General features: G+C 35.7%; 7 protein-coding genes across 7 annotated transcripts; all 7 read right to left on the bottom strand.

Moving 5' to 3' along the window:
• Positions 1–89: 89 nt before the first annotated feature.
• On the bottom strand, positions 90–523 carry B0P05DRAFT_582785 (60s acidic ribosomal protein-domain-containing protein; the record flags this gene model as incomplete). Its single annotated transcript, XM_051582199.1, has 3 exons — positions 90–116; positions 170–310; positions 365–523. The coding sequence occupies 3 exons, from the start codon at positions 521–523 to the stop codon at positions 90–92; spliced, it is 327 nt and encodes a 108-aa protein (XP_051439232.1).
• A 64-nt stretch (positions 524–587) lies between these two features.
• On the bottom strand, positions 588–4,142 carry B0P05DRAFT_91973 (uncharacterized protein). The gene is made up of 6 exons (XM_051583896.1): positions 3,789–4,142; positions 3,662–3,742; positions 3,534–3,618; positions 3,351–3,484; positions 1,561–3,295; positions 588–1,513 (listed from the first exon to the last, which is right to left on the bottom strand). The coding sequence occupies exons 1-6, from the start codon at positions 3,918–3,920 to the stop codon at positions 681–683; spliced, it is 3,000 nt and encodes a 999-aa protein (XP_051439231.1). The 5' UTR covers positions 3,921–4,142; the 3' UTR covers positions 588–680.
• A 281-nt stretch (positions 4,143–4,423) lies between these two features.
• Positions 4,424–6,294, bottom strand: B0P05DRAFT_522043 (Glucanosyltransferase-domain-containing protein). The gene is made up of 4 exons (XM_051575932.1): positions 6,150–6,294; positions 5,965–6,097; positions 5,528–5,914; positions 4,424–5,482 (listed from the first exon to the last, which is right to left on the bottom strand). The coding sequence occupies exons 1-4, from the start codon at positions 6,275–6,277 to the stop codon at positions 4,574–4,576; spliced, it is 1,557 nt and encodes a 518-aa protein (XP_051439230.1). The 5' UTR covers positions 6,278–6,294; the 3' UTR covers positions 4,424–4,573.
• A 354-nt stretch (positions 6,295–6,648) lies between these two features.
• On the bottom strand, positions 6,649–8,482 carry B0P05DRAFT_522036 (ATP synthase subunit beta; the record flags this gene model as incomplete). The annotated part of the gene is made up of 4 exons (XM_051575931.1): positions 6,649–8,022; positions 8,087–8,253; positions 8,310–8,349; positions 8,398–8,482. 4 exons carry the CDS (start codon positions 8,480–8,482, stop codon positions 6,785–6,787), a joined length of 1,530 nt encoding a protein of 509 aa, XP_051439229.1. The 3' UTR covers positions 6,649–6,784.
• An 887-nt stretch (positions 8,483–9,369) lies between these two features.
• On the bottom strand, positions 9,370–10,200 carry B0P05DRAFT_522029 (uncharacterized protein). Its single transcript, XM_051575930.1, has 3 exons — positions 9,937–10,200; positions 9,759–9,889; positions 9,370–9,700 (listed from the first exon to the last, which is right to left on the bottom strand). Exons 1-3 carry the CDS (start codon positions 10,103–10,105, stop codon positions 9,425–9,427), a joined length of 576 nt encoding a protein of 191 aa, XP_051439228.1. The 5' UTR covers positions 10,106–10,200; the 3' UTR covers positions 9,370–9,424.
• A 5,191-nt stretch (positions 10,201–15,391) lies between these two features.
• On the bottom strand, positions 15,392–17,021 carry B0P05DRAFT_461166 (Squalene/phytoene synthase-domain-containing protein; the record flags this gene model as incomplete). The annotated part of the gene is made up of 3 exons (XM_051574057.1): positions 15,392–15,883; positions 15,942–16,920; positions 16,975–17,021. 3 exons carry the CDS (start codon positions 17,019–17,021, stop codon positions 15,392–15,394), a joined length of 1,518 nt encoding a protein of 505 aa, XP_051439227.1.
• A 3,884-nt stretch (positions 17,022–20,905) lies between these two features.
• Positions 20,906–21,912, bottom strand: B0P05DRAFT_91806 (uncharacterized protein). The gene is made up of 5 exons (XM_051583895.1): positions 21,633–21,912; positions 21,481–21,570; positions 21,351–21,429; positions 21,188–21,305; positions 20,906–21,125 (listed from the first exon to the last, which is right to left on the bottom strand). Exons 1-5 carry the CDS (start codon positions 21,748–21,750, stop codon positions 21,078–21,080), a joined length of 453 nt encoding a protein of 150 aa, XP_051439226.1. The 5' UTR covers positions 21,751–21,912; the 3' UTR covers positions 20,906–21,077.
• Between the last annotated feature and the right edge of the window lie 892 nt (positions 21,913–22,804).

Here is a 22,804-nt window from a genome sequence, read left to right as displayed (position 1 = left end):
ATACTCTTTCTAAAGAGGCACATATAGAAAAAAAATTACAGAAAAAGTTTTCTTTATTTGAGGATTTTAGAAGTAGGAATGAACGACATTTAGTCAAAGAGACCGAAACCCATATCCTATAGAAGCACATGTTAATACCAAACACAAGCAACCTATTGTTATAACTTACATCATCAGATTCTTCCTTTTCTTCAGCCTTTTCTTCTTCGGCAGGAGCATCGCCAGCAGCAGCACCGGCAGCAGCACCACCAGCAGCAGCAACGGGACCAGCAGAAACGGAAGCGAGCTTGGAGGAACCTTCAGCAATAGCCTAATAATCATGTTAATATCCATACACAGAAAAAGTTTTTTTTCCATCACTTACTTCAGCGGCGGTCTTGCCTTCCATAGCCTTCAACAAGGCAGAGGCACGGGATTCGTCAACTTCGACACCAACGGAGCCCAAGACCTTCTTGAGGTCTTCAGCAGAGGGGTGGGCGTTACCACCAGCGACGAGAAGAAGATAAGCTGCGAGATGCTTCATTGTCAAGTGTCAATGTTCAAAAAGAGAGGATGAACCAGTGGCTACAAGGAAAAAAAAATTATTTATGGTGGATTTCTTGCTCAAATTTTTTTCTAATTTACGATGCCTGATTGGATCATTGTAGCTACGTCACGAGTGACTTGCGAATTTATAAATTTTATTCATTTTGAATGTAGCCATCCTTTGCCAAGTCCAGGAAATCAATGAGCTTATGGTACAAGAATTTATATGTCCATGCATTACCCTTGATGCGACGAACATCTACTATATATATTCCTGGAAGATTCTTGATACGGCACATTTCTACTGCAAATCGTATTTCTTCGCCCGTATCAATGGATCCATCGCCATAGATAGGCTCTGTGCCCTGAGTTCGGACTACTTCGAGCGAAGAGTCAGAAGATGTATCCGTTGTGATTTGTTCAGAGCTATTATCCGCTGTTTTGTGAGATTTTGCCTTGCGTCGTGTGCATTTGATGATGAAGTCATTTTCTACTCTAGTATCAATGCCTAAAATACGCAAAATACGTGAAATATCTTGCATAACAATCAAAGGTGATTTGGACGTTAATGCAGTACGGTCAATAGCACCTTGATGAAATTGAAGGCGATCATCCATGGACTGCTTGATTTCTTGCTTGCTCAAGTCTACCAGGGCTGATTCGCTTCCACTCAATGGGTTTCTTCTTCCAATAGTGCCTTGTTCGGGCACATGAATGATTTCTTTGACAGGCTCTTGTTGATACTGAGTTTTAAATCTAACAGTATCATTCACTTTAACAGTATTCGCAGTAGAAGACAAGATGGATTTAATATCTTTGCTGCTGTTTTTGATGACCAAAATTTCTTTCGGTTTAGCTACAGGATCTATGGTTTCCTGGACATGAACTGTCCGATTTCTGTGATGTGTACTCAAATTGATTTTTTTTGATTTGTTTAAAAGCTGAGATGATAGATTGGGAGTAACTGTTTCCTTTTTGGCTTCTTTGACTGTAGATTTCAAGTTAGCAACACGATACATGTATAACAGCTCTTACCATGAGATTTCTTTTTAATCCAATCCATCATTTTCTGACCAGTCTTCTTAGGCGCTGTAGGTTCTTTCATCTCAGATGGAGAAGCAGACCAAGTGTTTCGTTGAGGGCGATATAGTTCCTGTGGTGCATCCGTTTCTTCAAATCGACTTTTAGGAAACGAAACATGAACTTCTTGAGGAGGCTGGCTTCTATGCTTTCTGTAAATACTTCGTCGTACAGCTGCCATGGCTTTCCTTCCACTATCACCTAGGCGGACTGAAGCAGAAGGGCCCATAGGAGCAGGAGGGGCAGGAGAAGCAGGAATACTTGCTGATGAAAATGATGTATTGGCAATTGAATCTGATACTATAGAAGACTCGCTGCCATTACTCACATCAAGATGTGCCGTGCCCTCTTGCTCTGATTTGGACACACCTTTACATGATACAACACTGCTCGTGACTAAAGCTGTGTTGTGATTGGATATTGCACTGATGATACTGTGTTGCTCAATAGGCTTTTCGTCCTGATTCATTGAAGAACTATTCTGAATAGGTTCTTTTGTAGATAGAGTTAATTCTGTTCGAGCCTCTTTTTTGGGTGGCATCATTTGCTCAATAGAACAATCGTCTAGATGAGAAGAAGAATCCTGTGTTGTCTTGGATTCTTGACGAACAAGACTTTTCTGTGCTTTCTTCATGAATGTGCTATTCGCTGCGGGGTTGATTGGTTCATTGTCATCACCATCTCCTTCCTCTTCGTCATCTTGTTTGTTCTCTTTCTCTATTTCTTCAGGCGTTGAACTGGTGTTCAATGGAAGTTGTGCTGGCTTTCCAGCAAAAAAGCTTAAAAGCTTTTCTGTTCCACGACGTTGACTTTTGCGTACACTGCCAAATGTAGAAAACTTGCTTTCAACCACAGAAGGTGAAGATAAAGATCGTTCTGGATTGACAAATGTATCTATATCAACTGATTCGGTTGAAGTGACAGTGATAGCTGAGTCGTTCTTAACTGCCTTTCGGGAAATAAACTGAGGTACCTTGGAAGAAGCATGAATCACATTAGCCGTAGCATTGGATCGGCCAATGGAAAAGTACTTTAATGCATTGCTCTTCATGGGTTCTTCTGATTGTACGAGGTATTTTTCGTTCATGACAGGAGCAAAGTGGTCTCGTTTGATCATTGGAATATGTGTCTTTCTGGTGGTCGTTACTGTTCTTTTTATAGGCAAAGAAGTAGATATACTGCTGCTGATCATCAAACTTGATTTTACATCTGAGGCATTCGTTAGTGTACCGTCTGCTTCGATCTGCACAGCATCTTTTTCGAGAAACGATCGATATTTGTCGAGCCAAGGGTGTTTGATGACATAGTCGAGTGAACAGCGCTTAGCAGGGTCTGGAACAAGCATCTTTTCGAGCAAGTCTCTTGGCTCTGCGCCCACATAAGAAGGAAACATAAGATGTGTTGATAGAATGTAACGATACAACTGATTGATATTGTCACTATCTGGGTTAGATGGATCGTCATCAAAAGGAAGAAATCCACAGAGCATAGCATAAAGAATAACACCACAGCTCCATACATCTACTGCTGAACCAGCATATAGTCCAGCATTTACTACAAGTTCAGGTGCAGCATAACAAGGCGAACCACAGGTTGTGGCCATTAAATCGTCTGCAGCAGAAGCAAATTGATTGGCAAACCCGAAATCAGTGACTACAATATTTCTATTCTTGTCAAGAAGGATGTTTTCCTAATTTAAAAGGGATTAATTATGTAAACTTATGTACAAAGCTCCTGATACTTGCTAACTTTAAATCTCGATGAACGATTTTGCGTTTATGCATATAATGAACACTGCTTATAAGTTGAGCAAAGAATCTTTTTGCATCCTTTTCTTTTAGGTATCGATGTGCTAAAATGTATTCAAATAGTTCTCCGCCTAGAATAAAGTTGTTGATTTCAAGGACAGCTATGCATTGCTTGTTTACCTGAGGCGTATTCTAGAATAATACCAATGTATTTCTCTGTTTCAACAACATCAAGCAATTTTACAATATAAGGATGATTCAAAGTCTATCATTGTCAACACTCGCTTTTTCTTGGTCTTATTGCTTACTTTGAGTACTGAGATTTCTCTTTCTATTTTACTGATATAATTTTCTGATCCTGAATCTTTCTTAATCAACTTTATCGCTACCTAGAATAAAGTTCATTATAAGATAAGCAATTAAGAATACATTTACCTCTTGGCCTGTTTCCACATGAACACCTAGCTTAACTTTTCCAAATTCACCTTCGCCTAATGTCTGTAGCAAATTATAGGATCCAAACCTATTTTGTTTTTTTTGGCTTCTTGTAGTTAATAAATGGGACATGATTATGTAAAGAAAGAGAAGAACGAGATAAACGTAAGATACAGTTCCAATGGATCAGTTTTTATAAATGTTAGAAGAAGGAGTCTATAGTAAGAAAATAAAAGGGGAATTTACATAACACTTTATTATATGTAGGTGTTTGTTTTTGTATTTGTATAAAATTATATAAATGCAAAAGAAAAAAGGGGGAGAATCTAACTTGGTAATTTCTATAAACTTCTAATTGTCTAAAAAAGTGAAAACACAGGGAAAAAAAGAGAAAGAAGAAAGAGAGTAGAAAACGTATATTACAATGAAGAGCAATGATGTTTGAATGCAGAGAAATTCATGCGCGTATTACAGAATATGCATTTCAACCAACTCGGACACGACTTGCGTCAATTACGAAGCGATCTTTTTTTTTTTTTTTTTTTTTTTTTTTTTGTACTAAACTATACATTTTAATGCATAAAAAAATAATGATGATAATGAAAAGAATGAGTTCAGTGTATATCAATCTTATGCTTTTGTAAATGAATATATAATGTGTATTTATTGTAATTACGAAAGAGTGAACGATTAAGAAAGAGATACATATATATATATATAAAAATAAAGATGTAAAGCATCTTCTCTATATATACTCCTTTAGAGATTATTTTTAGTCAGGCCAGTTACATGAAGAAAGTGGCAGCAAGTACACATACGACAGACGCCACAAATGCATCACCATAAACCATTCTACAATTCATTTTAGTGGCACTAGATGATGAACTACCATTTGGACCATTGCCATTGCCACTAGGGCTATCCAAAGCAGGTGCAATTTTAGCACATGAAGCCAAATCATTTCTTTTAGGGATCATTTCTTGCCCAAGGCCGTTAAAGTCACAAGCTCCAGTTGACTGCTTGAGTTCCTTTGTCTTCAAGTTGTAAAGCCAACTAAGTTTGTCTCTAGCAGAACAAAACGAGAATGCACCATAGACCCCTTTTTCAGCATCACCACTGATCTCAGCACATGATACCATGCCACACATTGTATCCAATTGAGATCCAAGCGTACTATTGCCTACGTCACCTGGAATACTCGTTACCTTGTCAGAAGCAACACATTTCATGTTTTGTACCATGCATTCACAAGCACCATAAGAAGGAGTAGGTGGTAGGGAGGAAGATGCTTTCCAAGTGGCACTAATGGCAGGACAATTGGATTCTGGCTTCTTTTCATTATAAGCATCCATCTTGACACCTATGGGTTTTGTCTTTTCCATTTGTTGCTTGAGATTTTTGTAGTCTTCAAGCAGTTCTGCTTCACCAGAGTCTGTGATTCGCACCAAGCCATATCTGTTGTTTTCTTGAGTCCATTCATAGACAACCCCGCCTGACCATATACCTGTCATCTCTGGGCCATAGATAGCAGCCACTTCAGTAAATGGTCGGGGTGTAACAAGATTACAACCATATTCTGAAAGAAACACAGGTTTACTATAGTTTTCAAGTTCTCTTGTACGATCCTTGAAGCCTGATTTTTGAAATGTAGATGTACCACACCATTCATAGAGATTGATGCCAAAGAAATCAGCCTATTTAGAATAAGATAATCTACATTTGCATACTTATTATCATACCTGAGTCTCTGGTTCACCACAATTGAAATAATCCTTGATGTCATCTCGGATAAATTCATCATCATTACTTGCATAACCAACTGGAATTGCCCTGTTGCTGGCACTCTTCACATATGCCTTAATATCACGAAGAGAAGCCTTCACATAAGCAGAAGCCTGAGTGTTTGTCTTATCGTTAGTGACTTCGTTGCCAGCAATAAAGCCAAATAGATTATCATATTTTGTAAAGGCATTGACGGTCGCCTTATAAGCTTCATACAATTGAATACCATATTCTGGTACTTTTCGATTGACAGAGAAGCGTGGTGTTGCAATATCGAGCAATAGATAAATACCTGCGTCTGCAAACGATTTCATACAGGCATCATGGTTCTTTCTTGGATCCACCTATCATGTTGAATGAGTTATCTGTTAAGGAGAGAAAAGAAGAAACTTGCCTCATAAACACGGAGAACATTAGTACCAAGTTTAGCCATGAGCGGGGCATCTCGTGCACAGGCTTCAGGTTCAGCCAAGGGATCAATTGTTTTCTCCACAGTTGACATCTGTGTTCGAGGTTGATATGCCACACTACATCACTCTATTAATACCTTGTGTGTACGCTTTTTCCTGCTTTATTTACCCTTTAATAAAAAACTGCTCCTTTGTTACAGAATCAAAAAATTTTGATCCCTTAGTAACAATAGGATTCAATGCGAGAGCTGAACTAGTGGCATATGCTATCAATAAAAGTGATGTTGAGATCTTCATATTTTTTTTTGTTAAAAGATTAGAGAAAAAAGAAGAAAGAAACGAATTATTGACATGTTGATAAATATCATTTTGTTTTTCTCAAACAAAATAAAAGTCGCACCTAGGGCCTTTTTTGTTATAATTTCTAGGAGGTTGATGCGTTCCTTGACTTCAAAAATGTTTGACCTGTTTTTTGTTGTTGTTTATCTTCACAAGATATAGCAGTGGAATGAGCACAAACTATGCTTTTGTTCTCTTTAGTTTCTTTTTTTTTAAGAAACTAGATTTTTGTTTATTGAACTTACCTAAAAAAAAAAGAACGATGCATGTCAAGACATTTTATATCGGAATAAACATGTAGAAAAGAATGTCATACTTTAAGGGATAATGTTTGTCTAAAAACTAATTCATCTTACAAGTCTTTATTTTGTTTTATTAGTTTCTAATTGCGTTACAAACACAAAATTACACAAAACATCAAATTCTCGATTTTCGAGATTGAGTTTTTCTATCGTTGTCAATATCTTATTGAGAGCCCATTTCCTTAGCAATTTCTTCAGCACGCTTTTGAACATCGCTGATATCACCTTGCATGTAGAAAGCAGATTCAGGCAAGCTATCGTGCTTACCGTTCAAGATTTCTTGGAAAGAACGGATAGTGTCAGTGAGCTTGACAAGACGACCTTCATAACCAGTGAAGACTTGAGCGACAGCAAAAGGTTGAGACAAGAAACGTTGGATCTTACGGGCACGTTCGACAACGAGCTTATCTTCTTCAGACAATTCATCCATACCCAAAATAGCAATGATATCTTGAAGAGACTTGTAGTTTTGAAGGATTTGTTGAACTTCAGTGGCAACCTTGTAGTGTTCTTCACCGACAATACGGGGATCAAGGATACGAGACTTGGAGTCAAGAGGATCGACAGCAGGGTAAATACCCAATTCAGCAATTGAACGAGACAACACAGTGGTGGCATCCAAGTGAGCAAAAGTGGTAGCAGGAGCAGGATCGGTCAAATCATCAGCAGGGACATAGACAGCTTGGACGGAGGTAATGGAACCGTTCTTGGTGGTAGTAATACGTTCTTGCATACCACCCATATCAGTGGAAAGAGTGGGTTGGTAACCGACAGCAGAGGGGATACGACCCAAAAGAGCAGATACTTCAGAACCAGCTTGAGTGAAACGGAAAATGTTATCAATGAAGAGCAACACATCTTGACCTTCGTTATCACGGAAGTATTCAGCAATGGTCAAACCAGTCAAGGCAACACGGGCACGGGCTCCTGGGGGTTCGTTCATTTGACCGAAAACAAGAGCACACTTGGAATCACCTTCCAATTGAATGACACCAGTTTCAATCATTTCATGGTAAAGATCGTTACCTTCACGAGTACGTTCACCGACACCACAGAAGATGGAGTAACCACCGTGAGCCTTGGCAATGTTGTTGATCAATTCTTGAATCAAGACAGTCTTACCGACACCAGCACCACCGAAAAGACCAATCTTACCACCACGAGCATAAGGAGCCAACAAGTCGACAACCTTGATACCAGTTTCGAGGATTTCGGGAGTAGGAGATTGATCAACGAATTCGGGAGCTTCAGCGTGAATAGGACGGTGAGCCTTGGTGTTGATAGGACCACGTTCATCAATGGGTTCACCAATAACGTTGATGATACGACCAAGGACTTCCTTACCGACGGGGATGGTAATAGGAGCACCAGTGTCAACAACCTTTTGACCACGAACAAGACCTATATAGAGTATAAGTATATCGACAAAAAAGAAAAAAAAACGCGAAGCATGCTTTCTATTTACCTTCAGTACCATCCATAGCAATAGTACGGACAGTGTTTTCACCCAAGTGTTGAGCAACTTCAAGAACAAGACGACCTCCAGCGTGATCTTTGACTTCAAGAGCGTTCAAAATGGCAGGCAAGTTGTCTTGTTCAAATTGGACATCGACAACGGCACCAATAACAGAACTAGACAATGAGTGATGAGTAAGCGTGTTTGGGTTGCTATCGTTATTGCTTCTTACCGAATTTGACCAGCACTGGCAGCTGAAGCATATCTTCTGGCTACGACACAATGTCAATAAAATAAACTTGAATGCTTATGAGATTTACCTTGAGAAGCAGCGAAGCGAGCAGCGGGTGTTTGAGCGCGGGTAGCGTTAGAAGCTATAAAGCCAAGTGCACGAGAAATGTACATTTTCCCTTTCGACGATGAGAGAAAGAAAGAAACGGCTGTAAATAATATATCCACCGTAAAAAACACGCGGTGCTTGAATCAACAAGGGATGCTTGTGGATTCTACAAAAAAAAAAATTATTGGCTTAGACCTTTACAGCTCAGGCACAAGCACATTTAAATTTGCATTTCTAAGCTTATGGCTAAGGTTTTGGTAACATATCTTTGACAGCTAAACATCGTTGCTTTTCCTTTTAGTATCGTCTATATTAATTACCTCTACGGTTCTTATTGTCCAAAACACCTTGTTTTTCAATTTGAAAAACTTTATGTATTCATCTTTTTTTCGAAAAAATAGGCCCACACTTCTATTCATACGCTTGCTTATAGTAAGCAATTTAAACCCTAGATGCAATCTAATACTATTGCCATAAAAAGGAGCTTGGCATATTGAAAACAACAATTAGCTTTCAGTTACAAGTGCCTCTTCTTTTAACTTACTGTTAGAAAAGATGTCAGTATCAAGATTGAGTATTCTTCATTATCATTACCAGCTTCTGATAGTGAAAAGGTCGATACTTTAATCTAATAAATCAAAAAGTAGTATGCGAAAAGTTTATTTCAACAATTAGTCTAATGAAAAAATCGGATAATGGAAGTGTTATTCAGGTTCCCTTCTTTATATATATATATCTCTGTTGTTTGCTAAGTCTTCTTCATTTAGTTGAAGTTCTTATGTATAATGGGTGTGAAAAAAAGTTGCCAAATTGAGCAAACAATGAAGTTCCCATAAAGAAAACTGCATGAATCTTGCACCATGGATAAAAAAGGCCGTTGATCTAAATTTAAACCAATTGACTTGACCGTAACACAACCGATTTGTTGATTTGTATAGAAATAATGCCAGCATTTGTATTATAATTAGTTTATTACTTTGATTATGCTATATAAGTTAAAATAAGAATTACAAGAATTGTACAAGAGCAAGAGCAACAGAGGCTCTAACAAGGTACTTGGAAACTTGAGTACCCATAGTGGCTGCATTAGCCTTGTTAATAATGCTAGAAGGTGATAAAGAAGTACTAGAGCCAGTTGCTGAAGCCAAAGTAGAAGAAGGAATTGAAGAAGAAGTTACAGGAGCAGCAGCAATGGTAATGGAGATACTGACATTTGTTTGGGACACGCTGTCTGTAAAAACAACCTGATAGTTACCAGCAGTGGTATTGGAGGGAATGTGGTACTACACAAAAAAATGACCTTTTTAGGATAAAATTCAACACAGACGTCTGATAACTTACGTTGAACTGATGCTCATAGACAGTACCACCAGTAATTTCTTTCTCGAAACTGAATCCTTTACTGATATCAGCAGAAGCAGTCATTACAGTAGAAGAATTATCTCCTACAAGTGAAATAGAGAGCTGAAGGTCTATACAAGTCAATACGACTCTGCGTTTCGCGTTTCCCAACACTTACTATCAGATGTAGAGTTATCAGCAACATCATAAATACAAGGAAGGATTTGGCTAGCAACATAGGGAGCATTAGGAGCAGGAGAAGTAACATTGAACTGATAACTTGGAGATTGCACCAATGCTTCAACAGCAAGGACTAAAGTAGAGAATAAAACTGCGATTTTGACCATGAGGAATAAGTTGAGGGGAAAAACAGAGAGAAAAGAAATATACAACAAAGGATGGGAAATCTATTTAAATACTTGGGGTTGAGAAAAAGGAGAAAGAGAAAAGACATTTTGTGAAGCACAAGAGGAGATTGAATTGCAAAAATCAGGGTGGTTGTGCGACAATCAGCAGATTGGATGCTTTCTTGACAGGGCTGACTCAGTTTAAGATAAACAACATTTTCTTTTTTTTTTACGTTTTGTCATTATCAGCCTCATTATGCTATAATTAACATTGCCTGCTTATCACAACAAGTGTGCAATACGCGACCGTATATAATTTTTTTTTGTTGACATTAGTCTTTTTTGGCTTCAAATTTTTTATGATCTGTACAAATTGCTCGTTCATTTGAGGTATGAATTTTGATCACTCAAAGCAAAAAGCTCTGAGCAATATCAGAAAAAATAACCTTCATTTACTTTCATATATCTTGTAAACAAGACTGAGCATATATTCATTACAATGATCTTCGAGCTATATAGGATAAAAAAAAATGTCGTCTGTGAAATGTTGATAAAGAAAGAAATGACGTCCTTTATTCAAGGCAATGAAGGCTTGTTTGTAACTACTCAATTAATATGCTTTTTGATCTGATATACATAATGCAATTGATATAAGAAAGAAGTATTTGTTATGAGCATATCAACTACAAAATTTTCTGAATAGTATGTACAAATATTACTTAAAGAACGCCACTTTTGTATGTTTGACAAGAACTGTATCTCCGCCTGCAGAAAAAAAATGACGAAAGCTATCTTCTTTTTTTTTTGGTTTGCAAAAGAAAGATGAGGAGGAAGAGATTGTTAGAAAAAAAGGAGATTGTTGATAGAAAAATATTGTGAGTCTCTGAACTGAGTAGAAGAAAGGGGACTGCTGCAATTGCTTTCACAAGCATTGATGTCAGCGAGGTTTACACTAGATTGCCAAGTTAGGTAATACAAAAGGTTATTCTTTTGTTTTGCAGAAAAAGGCATTTCAAGAGCGAATCAGTGGTCAAAACCTTATGTACAACTTTAATATACCACTCTCGTATTGTTTTTACTGTTTCCTAAAAAAAATGGTGACTTGATAAAGTAAGCAAAGAAGAAAGGAGTAATATAATCTAAACAAGTAAAATACAACTTTCTAGTAAGAGATTTCTGGTAATATATACATCAGCATTTAGGGATTACGAAAAAAGGTAAATAAGCCTTAGCATTCTTTATGTATAAATCAGCCACAGCTTTCTTTTACCTAGCAACTGCATGCATTTGAATATTCACGAAATGCTTGCTTGTTGACACAATGTTCTTATGATGCCTTAGGGAATAATGCAAGTAGATTATACAGTGCATTTAATAGCAATGTTTATAAAGAAAAAAAATTAAGTTGAACAGATGTTACTTTTAGCGATTAACTATTCCATAGACCTTTAGCTTTTTAAGTTTGGAATTGAAAACAAATCAGCTATCAAAAACACACATAAATGCAAGTAATTAGTTGCATGGCTAGAAAGATTAAATGTTAATGCTGTGTCTCTTCCTTATTCAAGCACCAATTTTACACTCGTAGAACAAACTAGTTATATGTATTGCGAAATTAACTAAAAGAGTGTATTCATTTGAGGACTTGCTTTTCAGACAATTGTCTAAAATATCAGCTGATGAGAATTAATAGAGTTAAATAAGATTTTATCTAATGCTTTAAAGCTTGGCTTAAGTGGAGTGTCCCTAAAAAATTGAGTTTAAATTAGTATTTTCTCGTTAGAAACTAAAAGCAAAAAATGAAAAAAATTTAGACATTTACCTTTCTTTCGTCTAAAGGATTTTTTAGTACGATGGTCTGGTCACTCTTGGTGGTGCTCCGTATTTTGCTATAATCCCTTGTGAAGGACTGTATCTCTTGGGTATCAACAATTGTGTCAAGTGCCAAGTAATTGAAGACATTTCGGAATGTTGTCCTTTACTTGTGGTATTGGTATTGCCATCTGTAGCATTGAACAAGACAAGATATAAAGAGTACTGAATCTCAGGAGCGACGAACGAAACACTTAATATATCCCTTTTAGGACATATTGAGGGGTAGGCCAGATGACGGCTATTTTATTGGGATTATATAAGACTCATATAACCGTATTGAATGCTTCCACGAAAGCATTGTTTTGAAGACATTTCATATGGCTAGTTACTTTGCTTCACATACACTAGTTTTCATTTACACGATAATTTTATTTTTCACAGAATAAAACCTTTACCCAATACAAAAAGAAATAGACATTCAAAAGACATGATGGACTAAAAGTGTCTAAAAACAAAGAGCTATCAAAAAAGCGTATTAACAAAATTGGTAGATACAAATACGGTGCATCAAATGATTTAGAAAAAGTAACATGTTTAACATCAAGGTAGCGAGCTATCTTCTAAAAACGTGTTTTCCGTTTTTGAGCTGTAGCGTACACTTTTTACACTACTTTTGTGAATGTAACAATTTTAATGTGTTTTATAGACCTAGAGAAGCAACTCGTACTAAGACGTGTTATATCTATAATGTCTCTATCGACCATCAATTGCAAAATAGTGAAAATGAAGATTTGGTAAAGTGTACCATAAGGCTAAAGCGAAGATTTTTTGACTTTTTCAGAACTCGGTATATTTCTGCATGAATGTGTTATTTTATGTATGAAGACAGGAATGAAGGTTTGTTTTAAAAAACCTTCGCGCCTGCAGCGGGCTGCTAATACACTTTTGGTGCTATTATGCTTACCAGTTTTATTCAAGAATGAGTTGTAAGGAAAGCTAGTTGATAAACTAAGATCGTACAATAAGTTTGATGCTCAGAAAACGCATAAGTTGAGGATCAAAAGCATATTAAATACGTAATGTGCCAAATGAAAGCAAAAGTTATTTAGTAGTAATAAACTATGTATGTTTTTTGTTATATGGATATTAGTAAGAATAAGAGAGTAAAACGCACTTTACTTATTTTAAGAAGTAATTTTGCTAAATGATAAGATAGAACAGGAAAGCATTTATCTTTACTTTAAGCAAAATAGAGAGCCTTGAATTGAGGGCTGTGCTTTTGTTTTGCATTGAATTGGCCTGGTGATGATACAGTCGGTAGCACAAGCTTCTTCAAATTTATCCGTTCTTATTTTCACATAAAAGTCTAGAAAAAATCGAGCTTATTGATACCCTCAATAAAGGAACGCTAAAGTACTTTGTCAATGTCAATTGATTTGGCAAAACTAGCGACATTGTCAGATCAAAAGACTGTTTCATGAGGTGCAATTGGAACCTAGCGAAGAAAATTAACAGATAAACACTTTTTTAATTCCGCTTGATTGGCATAGAACCGTCGAAAAATATTGTCACAGTAATTACGGAACATCAAAACTAGGTGATGGCCGGAATTTGAAAGTAAACTAAACAAAGAATCTCAAGAAAAATACATCAATATCTTTAAAAGTATGAAAACGCTCTTGCATCAGCTGAGGTGTGGATGGAGATATCATCCATAAAAATATACTGTCCTTTCGTTACCAGATGCTCATTTGTTTCGCAAAAGCCACTCTGAAAAAAGCACAGTCAATATACTACCGTTAACTCTTGTCATAAGCACCAGTCCTATATTTAGGCTTTCTCCTCCTAATGCACTCTATGATTCTCAGATTAGTATGTGTTGAGCTAGTTGCTGACATTGCAAGAATAAGCAAAGCTCGTGAAATACTGAAAACCACTTCATCTTTTGACACAATCATTTTTGCACGACATAAAATTGTAAAACAGCAACCTTATACTTTATGAAATGACTGTGCGATGCACTGAGAATGTACTACATACACTTGTGTTTGAGAAGAAACTAGACATCAGCCCTCGTTGCATATAAAACCTGATTGTATTAGTTCCATCATCTCTTGAGAAAAAAAATAGTGACTAGGCTTTTGAAAAGACTCGGATGCTCTTTGACAATAATCTGAATGATACAATGTTTAAGATGTTGTCTTGAACAGCAAATATCATTCTAGTTCTCAATCATCAATGTTCTTATTAAATGATACTAAGGTATAAAAAAATTGAATTGATGCACACCTGTCTTGCTTTTCTTGTCTCGACTAGTTTCGTGATACTTGAGCTTACTATAATTGAAAGTCTTTCAGGTCAAATTGAAGCTAATCAATATTCCTCAGTACGTTCTTATGTTCATTCCTAAACTTGCACACAACATTCGAAGCTTGTTTTAAGAGACGCCATCAAGGGAAGATGATTATTTCGGTTGCTTCACGAACCTGCACTCCATGCTTACTTCTATCTTTCAATGGAGACTCTGAGCCTTTTTGAGACCTGCTTGAGCTTGCAGTATAATTTATTCTTTGGATCAGCGGATCTCTAACTATATGTCATACAGCAGGACTTCTTTCTTTAGGTCGCAAGCTCTACATGCAACTTGCCTTGTCCATTTAGGGTAAGAAGCCTTCAAATTTGGTTTCTGCCATGTATTACACAACATATCAGAAGCATGTATGAAAAGCATCTTTATTCGAGAAAAAGCTTTAAAAATTCCTAGGCAGGCTTTATTGACAATATATTACTAAAATGTAATACTTCTACTTGAAAGTAAGGGATGAGATGACTACAGTGAGTAATATTGCTGTTGATTGGCTTCTCTTATGCCATATAAAGGTTTCTTTTGCATCTACATTTATATTGGCTATCAATATGAACCAAAAAAAAAAAAATATTTTTATTCTTTTGAGAGACGTCCATAAGATTAGACACTTTATATTTTTTAGGCTACTTTAGACCTCCATGAAGATCAAAATAACTATGCATATTGTGAAAACAAGAAAAAGATGAACAAAGGTAATATGGCTTTCAATGCTATTAATGTTGTTGATGGTTATTTCTAATAATGGTCCTACCACGAGTACCACAAAATGTCATTTTAGACACTTTGTTCTCTTTTATTGATATGGAAACACCCAATCTAAGAACTATTATGCCCAGTCAATCAAAAAAAAAAAAAAAAAAAAAAAAAAAAAAAAAAAAAACTCGGACCCTATGACATTCTGTTTATCTTTAAAAATTTATGCGAAGCGAAAATAGGTTTTAATCAATTTTTATGATAACAATGCGTGATGAAATAAATAAACATGTTTTTTTTTGTTTTGAGTAAGAAATAGATAAAAATACAGAAATATGACAGCTCTCATTAAAAAGAAGACTGTTTAAAATAAATACAAAAGAATAAATAGATAAATATAAGAAATTAAATTAGTGAACATTGGAGGTTTTTCTTGTATTTGTAAGGCGCGCAAAAGCCCTAGAATAGAGAGACACCATTTCGTAGAAAGTACAAGTAACTGCACGAGCAACAGGTCCTCTAAAACCATAGATGCAACGAAGAGCAACCCATTGCTGTTGACTTTTGGGTACCTTGGTACGTAAAGGGAATCCAGGATCATTGCGTAGAGTAGGACCAATGGCCATGTATATTTCAAAAGCAGCGCGAATACTATCTTGCACTTCTTCGGGTAACCCGTCAATACCCTTTTGAGCTTTGTCTGAGATTTGATCGGCAAGTTCAAGAATACGGAGAGAGAAAGATTTCAATGTTTGTTCACCAACAACGTAGGGAGTTTTCTCGACCTTCAAAAGACGGTAAATGTTTTCAGAAGGAAAAGACATGTATTGAAGAGGAACATAGCAACGACCAACAAGACTGTCAGCAATCACGTCACGAGCAATGTTAACAAGCTGAAGGCACTATAAATATATACATTAGTCTGTGTGTTTAAATTAAGATTCATTTGAGAATATTTACCTGACCAGTAGCCCTTGCTCTTGCTAGTACATCTTCGTTTCGTGCAACGTTCTTGAATTGTTGTCCCCAGTTACCTCGACCAGTTTTATACATGATAACACATGTACAGAGCTCACCAAATGTACCAGAAATCAAGGCAGCATAGTTCAATAAGTCCTTCTGTTTTCTCACAGGCTCTCCACGAAGATCATGTTCCCATGCATCAGTAAGCTCAGACATAGCACGGGGACAAAGATAATGAGAAATACGGGCAAAGTTCTTGAAAATTGTTAACACTTCTTCGTTAGGAAGCAAGCTTGCATAGTGGTCCCAGTTGACATGTGAAGGTAATGAGTCTCTTGACTGAAGTTCGTTTGGCTTGGCTGGTGAAAACACATCACGCAAGAATTTACGAATAGTCACCAAATTTTGAGTGCATTGTTTGTGTGTAGGAGCATCATCAACCAAGTCGTCAGCAGTACGGAAAAACGCGTACAACAAACAGAGGTCTTGACGAAGATTCACAGGAAATAAGGCAGCCATAGTCTTCCAGGATCGAGAAGCAGGACCTAAAACCTTAATAGCAGTTTCAAGATCTTCAATTGGAGAGGGGTCGAGTTCGCACTCAGATGGTAAGGCACAAATTAGACGGAACATATAGACCCAATAAATAAAAGAAGTAGCATCTTGTAACTGAGCCTGTTTCAGCTTGTTAGGTTGTACCAAATAGGGGTAAGTATTTAAAATAGCATCCAAGTAGTCTAAAGAGTTACAGGCAAGAACAAGTATGAATGCACTTGAAACCCAGTTAGAGAAAGACAAAGTGTACAGAATGCTTTGTGTATATGCAGTGCAACAGATAGAGAAACCAAATGCAGCTGATATTAAAGTTACAGCAGCAATTAACTTCCATCTACGAACAAAGTAAGGACCCGAAATGTACCATAAGAAGCCAATTAAAGTAAAAGTCAATGAGTGTTTGTAATGAGAAGCATATTGGCTAAATTTAAATAGGAGGTTTAGTAATGAAATTTTAGTATAATCAATATCTTACCAAAGAATAGCCAACAAAATATTGAAAATAGAGATACCGTATCTCATAAACCCCGAAAGATAAATATTGGAATTGGGTTTAATGAAAGACACCGGAAAGTGCCATCTTGTAAACAGACCATGCACGGAAACAGTGAGAGCTGTCATCATTAAAAGCACAAATGCATCAGTCAACAAGTATGCATGGTTGTCCATATATTGTAAGTGTTGTGCAGCTGCATTGAAAGTGGCTGCTACCAATGTTGAAGGGGAATGCATTGAAGATGATAGGTTTAGTTCTCTTGGGAATTGGATTCCGTGATTTATATGATATGTGTTGTTGTATTCAATTACGAATGGTATAAGGAATGAAATAGCACCCAAAGCAACATATTTGACTTTGTCCAGTTTGGTTATAAATGGTCTGTAAATAGAGAATATCACCAGTGAGAGTGCACAGGTATAATAGAGATATGACATTATGCGTGATTAAATTTTAGGTGCAAGAGATGAGATATCAAATTAAATATTTGTGTGTCAATTGAAATTGTTTTTAAAAGAAAAAAAAAGCGAATGATAACGAATCAATCCTTTAATTTCAGCCGTATTTATAAGCGAGAGCCGAACAGAAGAGCTAGACGAGTAGCACGTTCCCCTTTCCCCTCCTGGCATTACACAAGCGCTTTAAGCCTTGGCTACTAAACAAACAGTGTCCGATGAGTCCCTGTTTTCTAAGTGCTTCAAAATGTTATTTGCCTCCGAAATAAAAAAGAGTATGTGCGCGTTATTCGTGCATATCTACCACTTATATGGTCTACTCCTTTATCTACATCTCTACTACTCCTTGAGTGGCGGTTTTATTGTATAGTGGAAGTACTCAATTTCTAATTTATCAAAATTCGATCAAAAGGGCTGAAGATAACAACAAGAACTTTTGTGTTTACGATGTGTTTTGATGAAACAGAATTCAGTGTAGTACATCTTCGTCAATTGTACGACTGTTGCTTTAAAATGTTACCTTTTTTCAACTCCTACGCTTTTAATGCAGACCAAAGAATATAGTAACTCATCTCCTATTAGTATGATGACTACATGTAAAAAATTTCTTGATCATTCGCATCCAAATAAAGACTAGTACTGCGGTACTTTCGTACACTCTAGAGCACCTTAGAAACAGGTTTCTTTTTTTTTTTACACCTTTGTTTATCTTGTAAAAAAAAAAAGCACATTCGCACATAGAATCATATAGAAATTACATTTACATGATTTTGTTACTTACAATGATTAAAACTTAAAATCGAATTAAGACTTTTGAATATACATTTCGGAATGGCTGTCAATTAGAATAATACTAAAAGGAGGTTTTCCTTGTCCTTCTCTACAAATAGACATTCTCCGCTTTCCTTCGCATTTCCAGAAAGGACGACACTTGTTTGTAGCTAAGCATTATGTTAGCCCCTTTCCCACTGAACAAATGACAGCATCCTCAAAGAAAAAAGAGATGTGTCTCTTGACATCTCCTTAATGCCCCGCTTAAGTAATCGGTGCTAGTTTTTTTTTTTTTTTTTGCCACCTGTTGTCCCGAGTATGTGTATATTTTAAAAAAGCATAATGCTTGTAACTACAAACAACAACAACAACACTAAGAGCTAATAGATACTTGCACTGCAGTCAAATGATTAACGTGATCGCATTTACTACATGAACCAATTGACAATGTATTTATCTATTACACATTTTTTCTGTACATCATAAAAAAATTGAATATGTCGTATGTTTCAGTATTCAGGAGAGGTTTTCTTGGTTTTGACATAAACATGTACTCTTTTCTCCTAAAGCAAAATCTCCTAAGTGAGGAAAAGGACAGTTGTTCCGAAAAGTGTATTATTGAACATTAAAATAATTTTCCCAATGTAATGAAAATGCTATATTTATATATATGTAAATACATCAATAAAACAGAATTATTATTTTATTCTTTGTTTTTGCTTTGAATAAGAAGAAATGTTAGTTTGAAGCCACGAGAATTCAAGTTTAGGGTGGCAAAGGGGTCGCTTAGGAAGTTTACTTGCGTTGAGTTGGTACACGGTATGCAAAGATAAAGTCAATCCAAAAAAGACAAGTATTAAAAACAAAGAAGCAGACATGTATAACGGAGATCATTAAAAGGCAAGTGTTTTAAAAAAAGTTAGTAGCTGTGCTACTTGACTAAAACTCTAGAGAGAATTTCACTAGAAGAAAAATATGATTTCGTTGTCTTTCGCAGAATCACGTCTCTTAATTGTTATATGAAAAATACACAAACACAGCTCAGATAAGCCTTAACTTAAACAACGACATCACTACAAACAAAACGGTACAACACTAGAAAAAACCGGTTTTTTTTTTGCAAATAAACATATACACAGAGACGATCCGCTATGCTTCTCACGTTAAAATAGATATAAAGATCTGGGCTTTGTAAGCATCACGATGATGACTGTAATGATGTCTACATGGTCTTGGGTATATTGTTCACATTGTACAAGAAACGATTTTATAAGAGCAGTGTACAACCAACCTTTTTGTGCTGTTTGTTTTGGTTTTCAAAATGTCAACCTTACTTGGGAATAAACTTTTCATTTCATTTAATCAAAAGACACATCTATACTAAGGAAAAAGATGGGAAGAATCATGTATGAAATGGGACTTAAGAATCAGACGCACCAAACATGTATGCATTCATAAAAGAGGTACAAGGATAATACTCAATTTATTGAGAACAGAGGTATTTTTGAATTTGTCTAAAGATAGCAATTATTTACACCGGCTTTGCTCCCGCCTTTTACTTTTTTATCTTTCTCTATCGCTTTGCATTAGCCAAAAAAAAAAAAAAAAAAAAAAAAAAAAAAAAAAAAAAGGAGTCGAGAATACATGATGAATGATAACTTTTAGCTCATCTTGAGTGATAAAGAAAGGCTTTTTTTCACAAGATACATCATGTGTGTGTGCGCATTAAGGTTTGTAAGATTTGCTCGCGGAGAAGCCTGTAGTCTTCTGATGTACACAGATAGTCGAATATGGTGTATGAATTGAATTGGTTTTTCTGCAGTATCTGTGTGCATAGTCCAAACAAGTTCTATGCATACATACTATAATTGACATGAGAACAAACTCTGGTATGAGGCATCCAGTAATTATACTATTTTTCTATACTTATAAATAAAGTTAAGTGAATTAGCAATTGAGTAACTTGAAAGACTATATCAGTCATTGTCCCACGTATGGATCTGGATTTCACCTACGCACTTAAAGAACAACATTTCTTTTTCTTTTTTTTACTTTCTATTAGTCACCAAGCATAAATCTGCGCTTTATTTTTAGACAGCCATCTCTTATGGATATTATTTGAATTTAAGCTCCTTAATATAATTGCTTATCAAAAGAAGCACATAGAATCTGCTTGGTTCCTGATGATAAAATGAACCAAGTTAACTGGACTATTCAGGTCCACTTTGGTGTAACTGATATATGTGTTAACTCCGCAATTGAAAAGGTGTTGGAAAGAAACAAAAGCTTACAAACCATGCAAGAAATTCTAAGTATACGACATTTATTAAGCTTTCAATTGAATAGAAGCTATGAGCTTGCTTGTTTGTTTGTAAGTTACACTGTTAAAAAAGGCATTATTAAATATAGGAAAAAAAAGCAACTAATAAGTAGAAGACATGGCATAAGTTTTTTTTTTAGTAATACTATTGTTTCAATAGGGAGGCAAGAGCGCTATAAGACACTATGTTAACCATAATTTAATGACGCAGCTGCACTTACTCGAAAGAAATGAGCGGTTTCTCTGTAGATGGTTCAGAAAGTACATTGTTCGTGTCAATAGACTTGCTTGTAGTTAAAAAGTTCTTCCATGACATGTCGCTTCCTGGTGGCGCCTTTGGGATCATTCCACCCGATGATGGCTGTTCTATTGACAATTGTGAAAGTTGCTTTTGAAAGGAATTGATATCAGCTGGACTGGCATTGGACTCTTTGACAGGAGAGCTTTTTGATTCCGCGTTTTTGCTGTCTATTAATTCTGGTGAAGCGGGAGAAGGATTAGATTTCTCTGTGTTGTGCGCTATCTGATAAGGATGGCTAGACTGATAAATAGATGATGATACAGGTTTTGAAGTAGTTTCCTTGCTAGTTGAATTGTACTTTATTCTGTTAGTCTTTACACAGATCAAAGGTTAAGGTCAATGTACCTGATCCACTGTGCCAGCTTCTTTTTGAATCCATCTTTTATATTCATACTTTTCTCGAATCCATGCGTCCATATTATACTCAGATGGCCTTTTATCTTTTAATTCTGCTTCCCAGTACCTTGAAGACAGTAAGAGAATACAAGTAAATTTTCTGATTACTTACGTGTTAGCACGTTGGTTTCCCCACTCGATCATACTATCAATTTGTTCAGGAACCCAGGTGTCTAAATCGACTGATTTTACTATATAATAGAAATTATCAGTATTATCCTAACAAAAGAAAGTCAACCCACCTTTGCTAATATGTGTTCCTAGAGAACGATGAACTCCAGAACAGTGTATGCAAATAAAGATGCCCAGATTCCACGAAGCCCATCGAGGATCTATTTTCTCAAAAGGTTAGCTAATGATGTGTTATTTTTTTTTTTTTTGCTTGTGAGATTACCTTTCTTCTTACAGTCTGCACAATAAGAGTTGTCAGGGTCTTTTAGTAAGTTCAATAATATCTTTGTATGTTTCTCGTTTAGATCTTTATCAGCTATTCTAGCGTATCTTGTAGACATTTTACAAGAAAAAAAAAGTATTAAAAAAAAAGAACAATTGAAGCCAGCCAAGCAGAATACAATTGTGTTACACTAATCGAATCATACTTCAATAAGCAGCTTTTAATATCAAGTATCCTTTGAGGTAGAAGGATTTCAAAATCAATCAATTTGTTTGCTAACTCTTATCAAAAGCTTAAATTCCTATTCATAGATAAGATTTTAGTAAAGTAGTAGTTGTATAAGATATTCAACCAATTACTAGGTCCTTTGTCTTTGATTGCTGTGCCTTTAATTATGTACTACATGCATCACAAACATATGTCTTACTGTCCTCAACAAAACATTGTAAAACAGTCAGTCTATATGACTAATTTTTTTGCACAGCCTTTGATAGTATCAAATCTTCAGATTAATCGAGTTAATATTGATATTAACATCTTATTGCTACAAAAATTATATACATTCAAACATTGTTCTGTTATTTCGACATAAATCGTGCCTTTGTGTTGACCATAACTTAGTAAAGCTGTTCTATTCATATTTAGCTTTAACGTTTTTCTATTAAAACATTCTGATTGGGATCTGATGTACATTGTACCTGTTTATGCCTAATTTATTTGGTTCTTTCGTGTTCTTTTACTACTATTATTATAATTTATCTGCTTCATATTGAACTTATTACTATCAACTCTAAATTCTGACAGATACGTGTATCATAGAAAACTTATTCGCTTATTTGGATCTCAATTATTGTATTACTTCATATCAATTAGACTTTATTCTATTTTAATTTGTTTACTTTATGTTTAGTCAGTTTGCTTTGACATGTTGTATCATTTTCTAGTGAAGACTTGTAAATTCGTACGCTTGAGCTACCTCAATTACACTTTTGAAAGTCCAATATGACTATTCTATAGATATAGATACTAAATCAATTCAAATAAGATAAAGCCATCCTTGAGCTATCTTAGAATTACATTTTTTTTTTTCTAACATAGTCGAACGGCTTAAAACATGGTGTTCATTACATATGACTATACCTACTGTTCTATATATCAACAAATTACTGAAA

This window comes from Gilbertella persicaria (assembly GCF_025201335.1).
Source record: "Gilbertella persicaria strain CBS 190.32 chromosome Unknown B0P05scaffold_2, whole genome shotgun sequence".
Taxonomy (NCBI): Eukaryota; Fungi; Mucoromycota; class Mucoromycetes; order Mucorales; family Choanephoraceae; genus Gilbertella; species Gilbertella persicaria.
The sequence above is the reverse complement of the archived record's forward strand: the minus strand, read 5'-3'. Positions and strand labels throughout refer to the sequence as shown.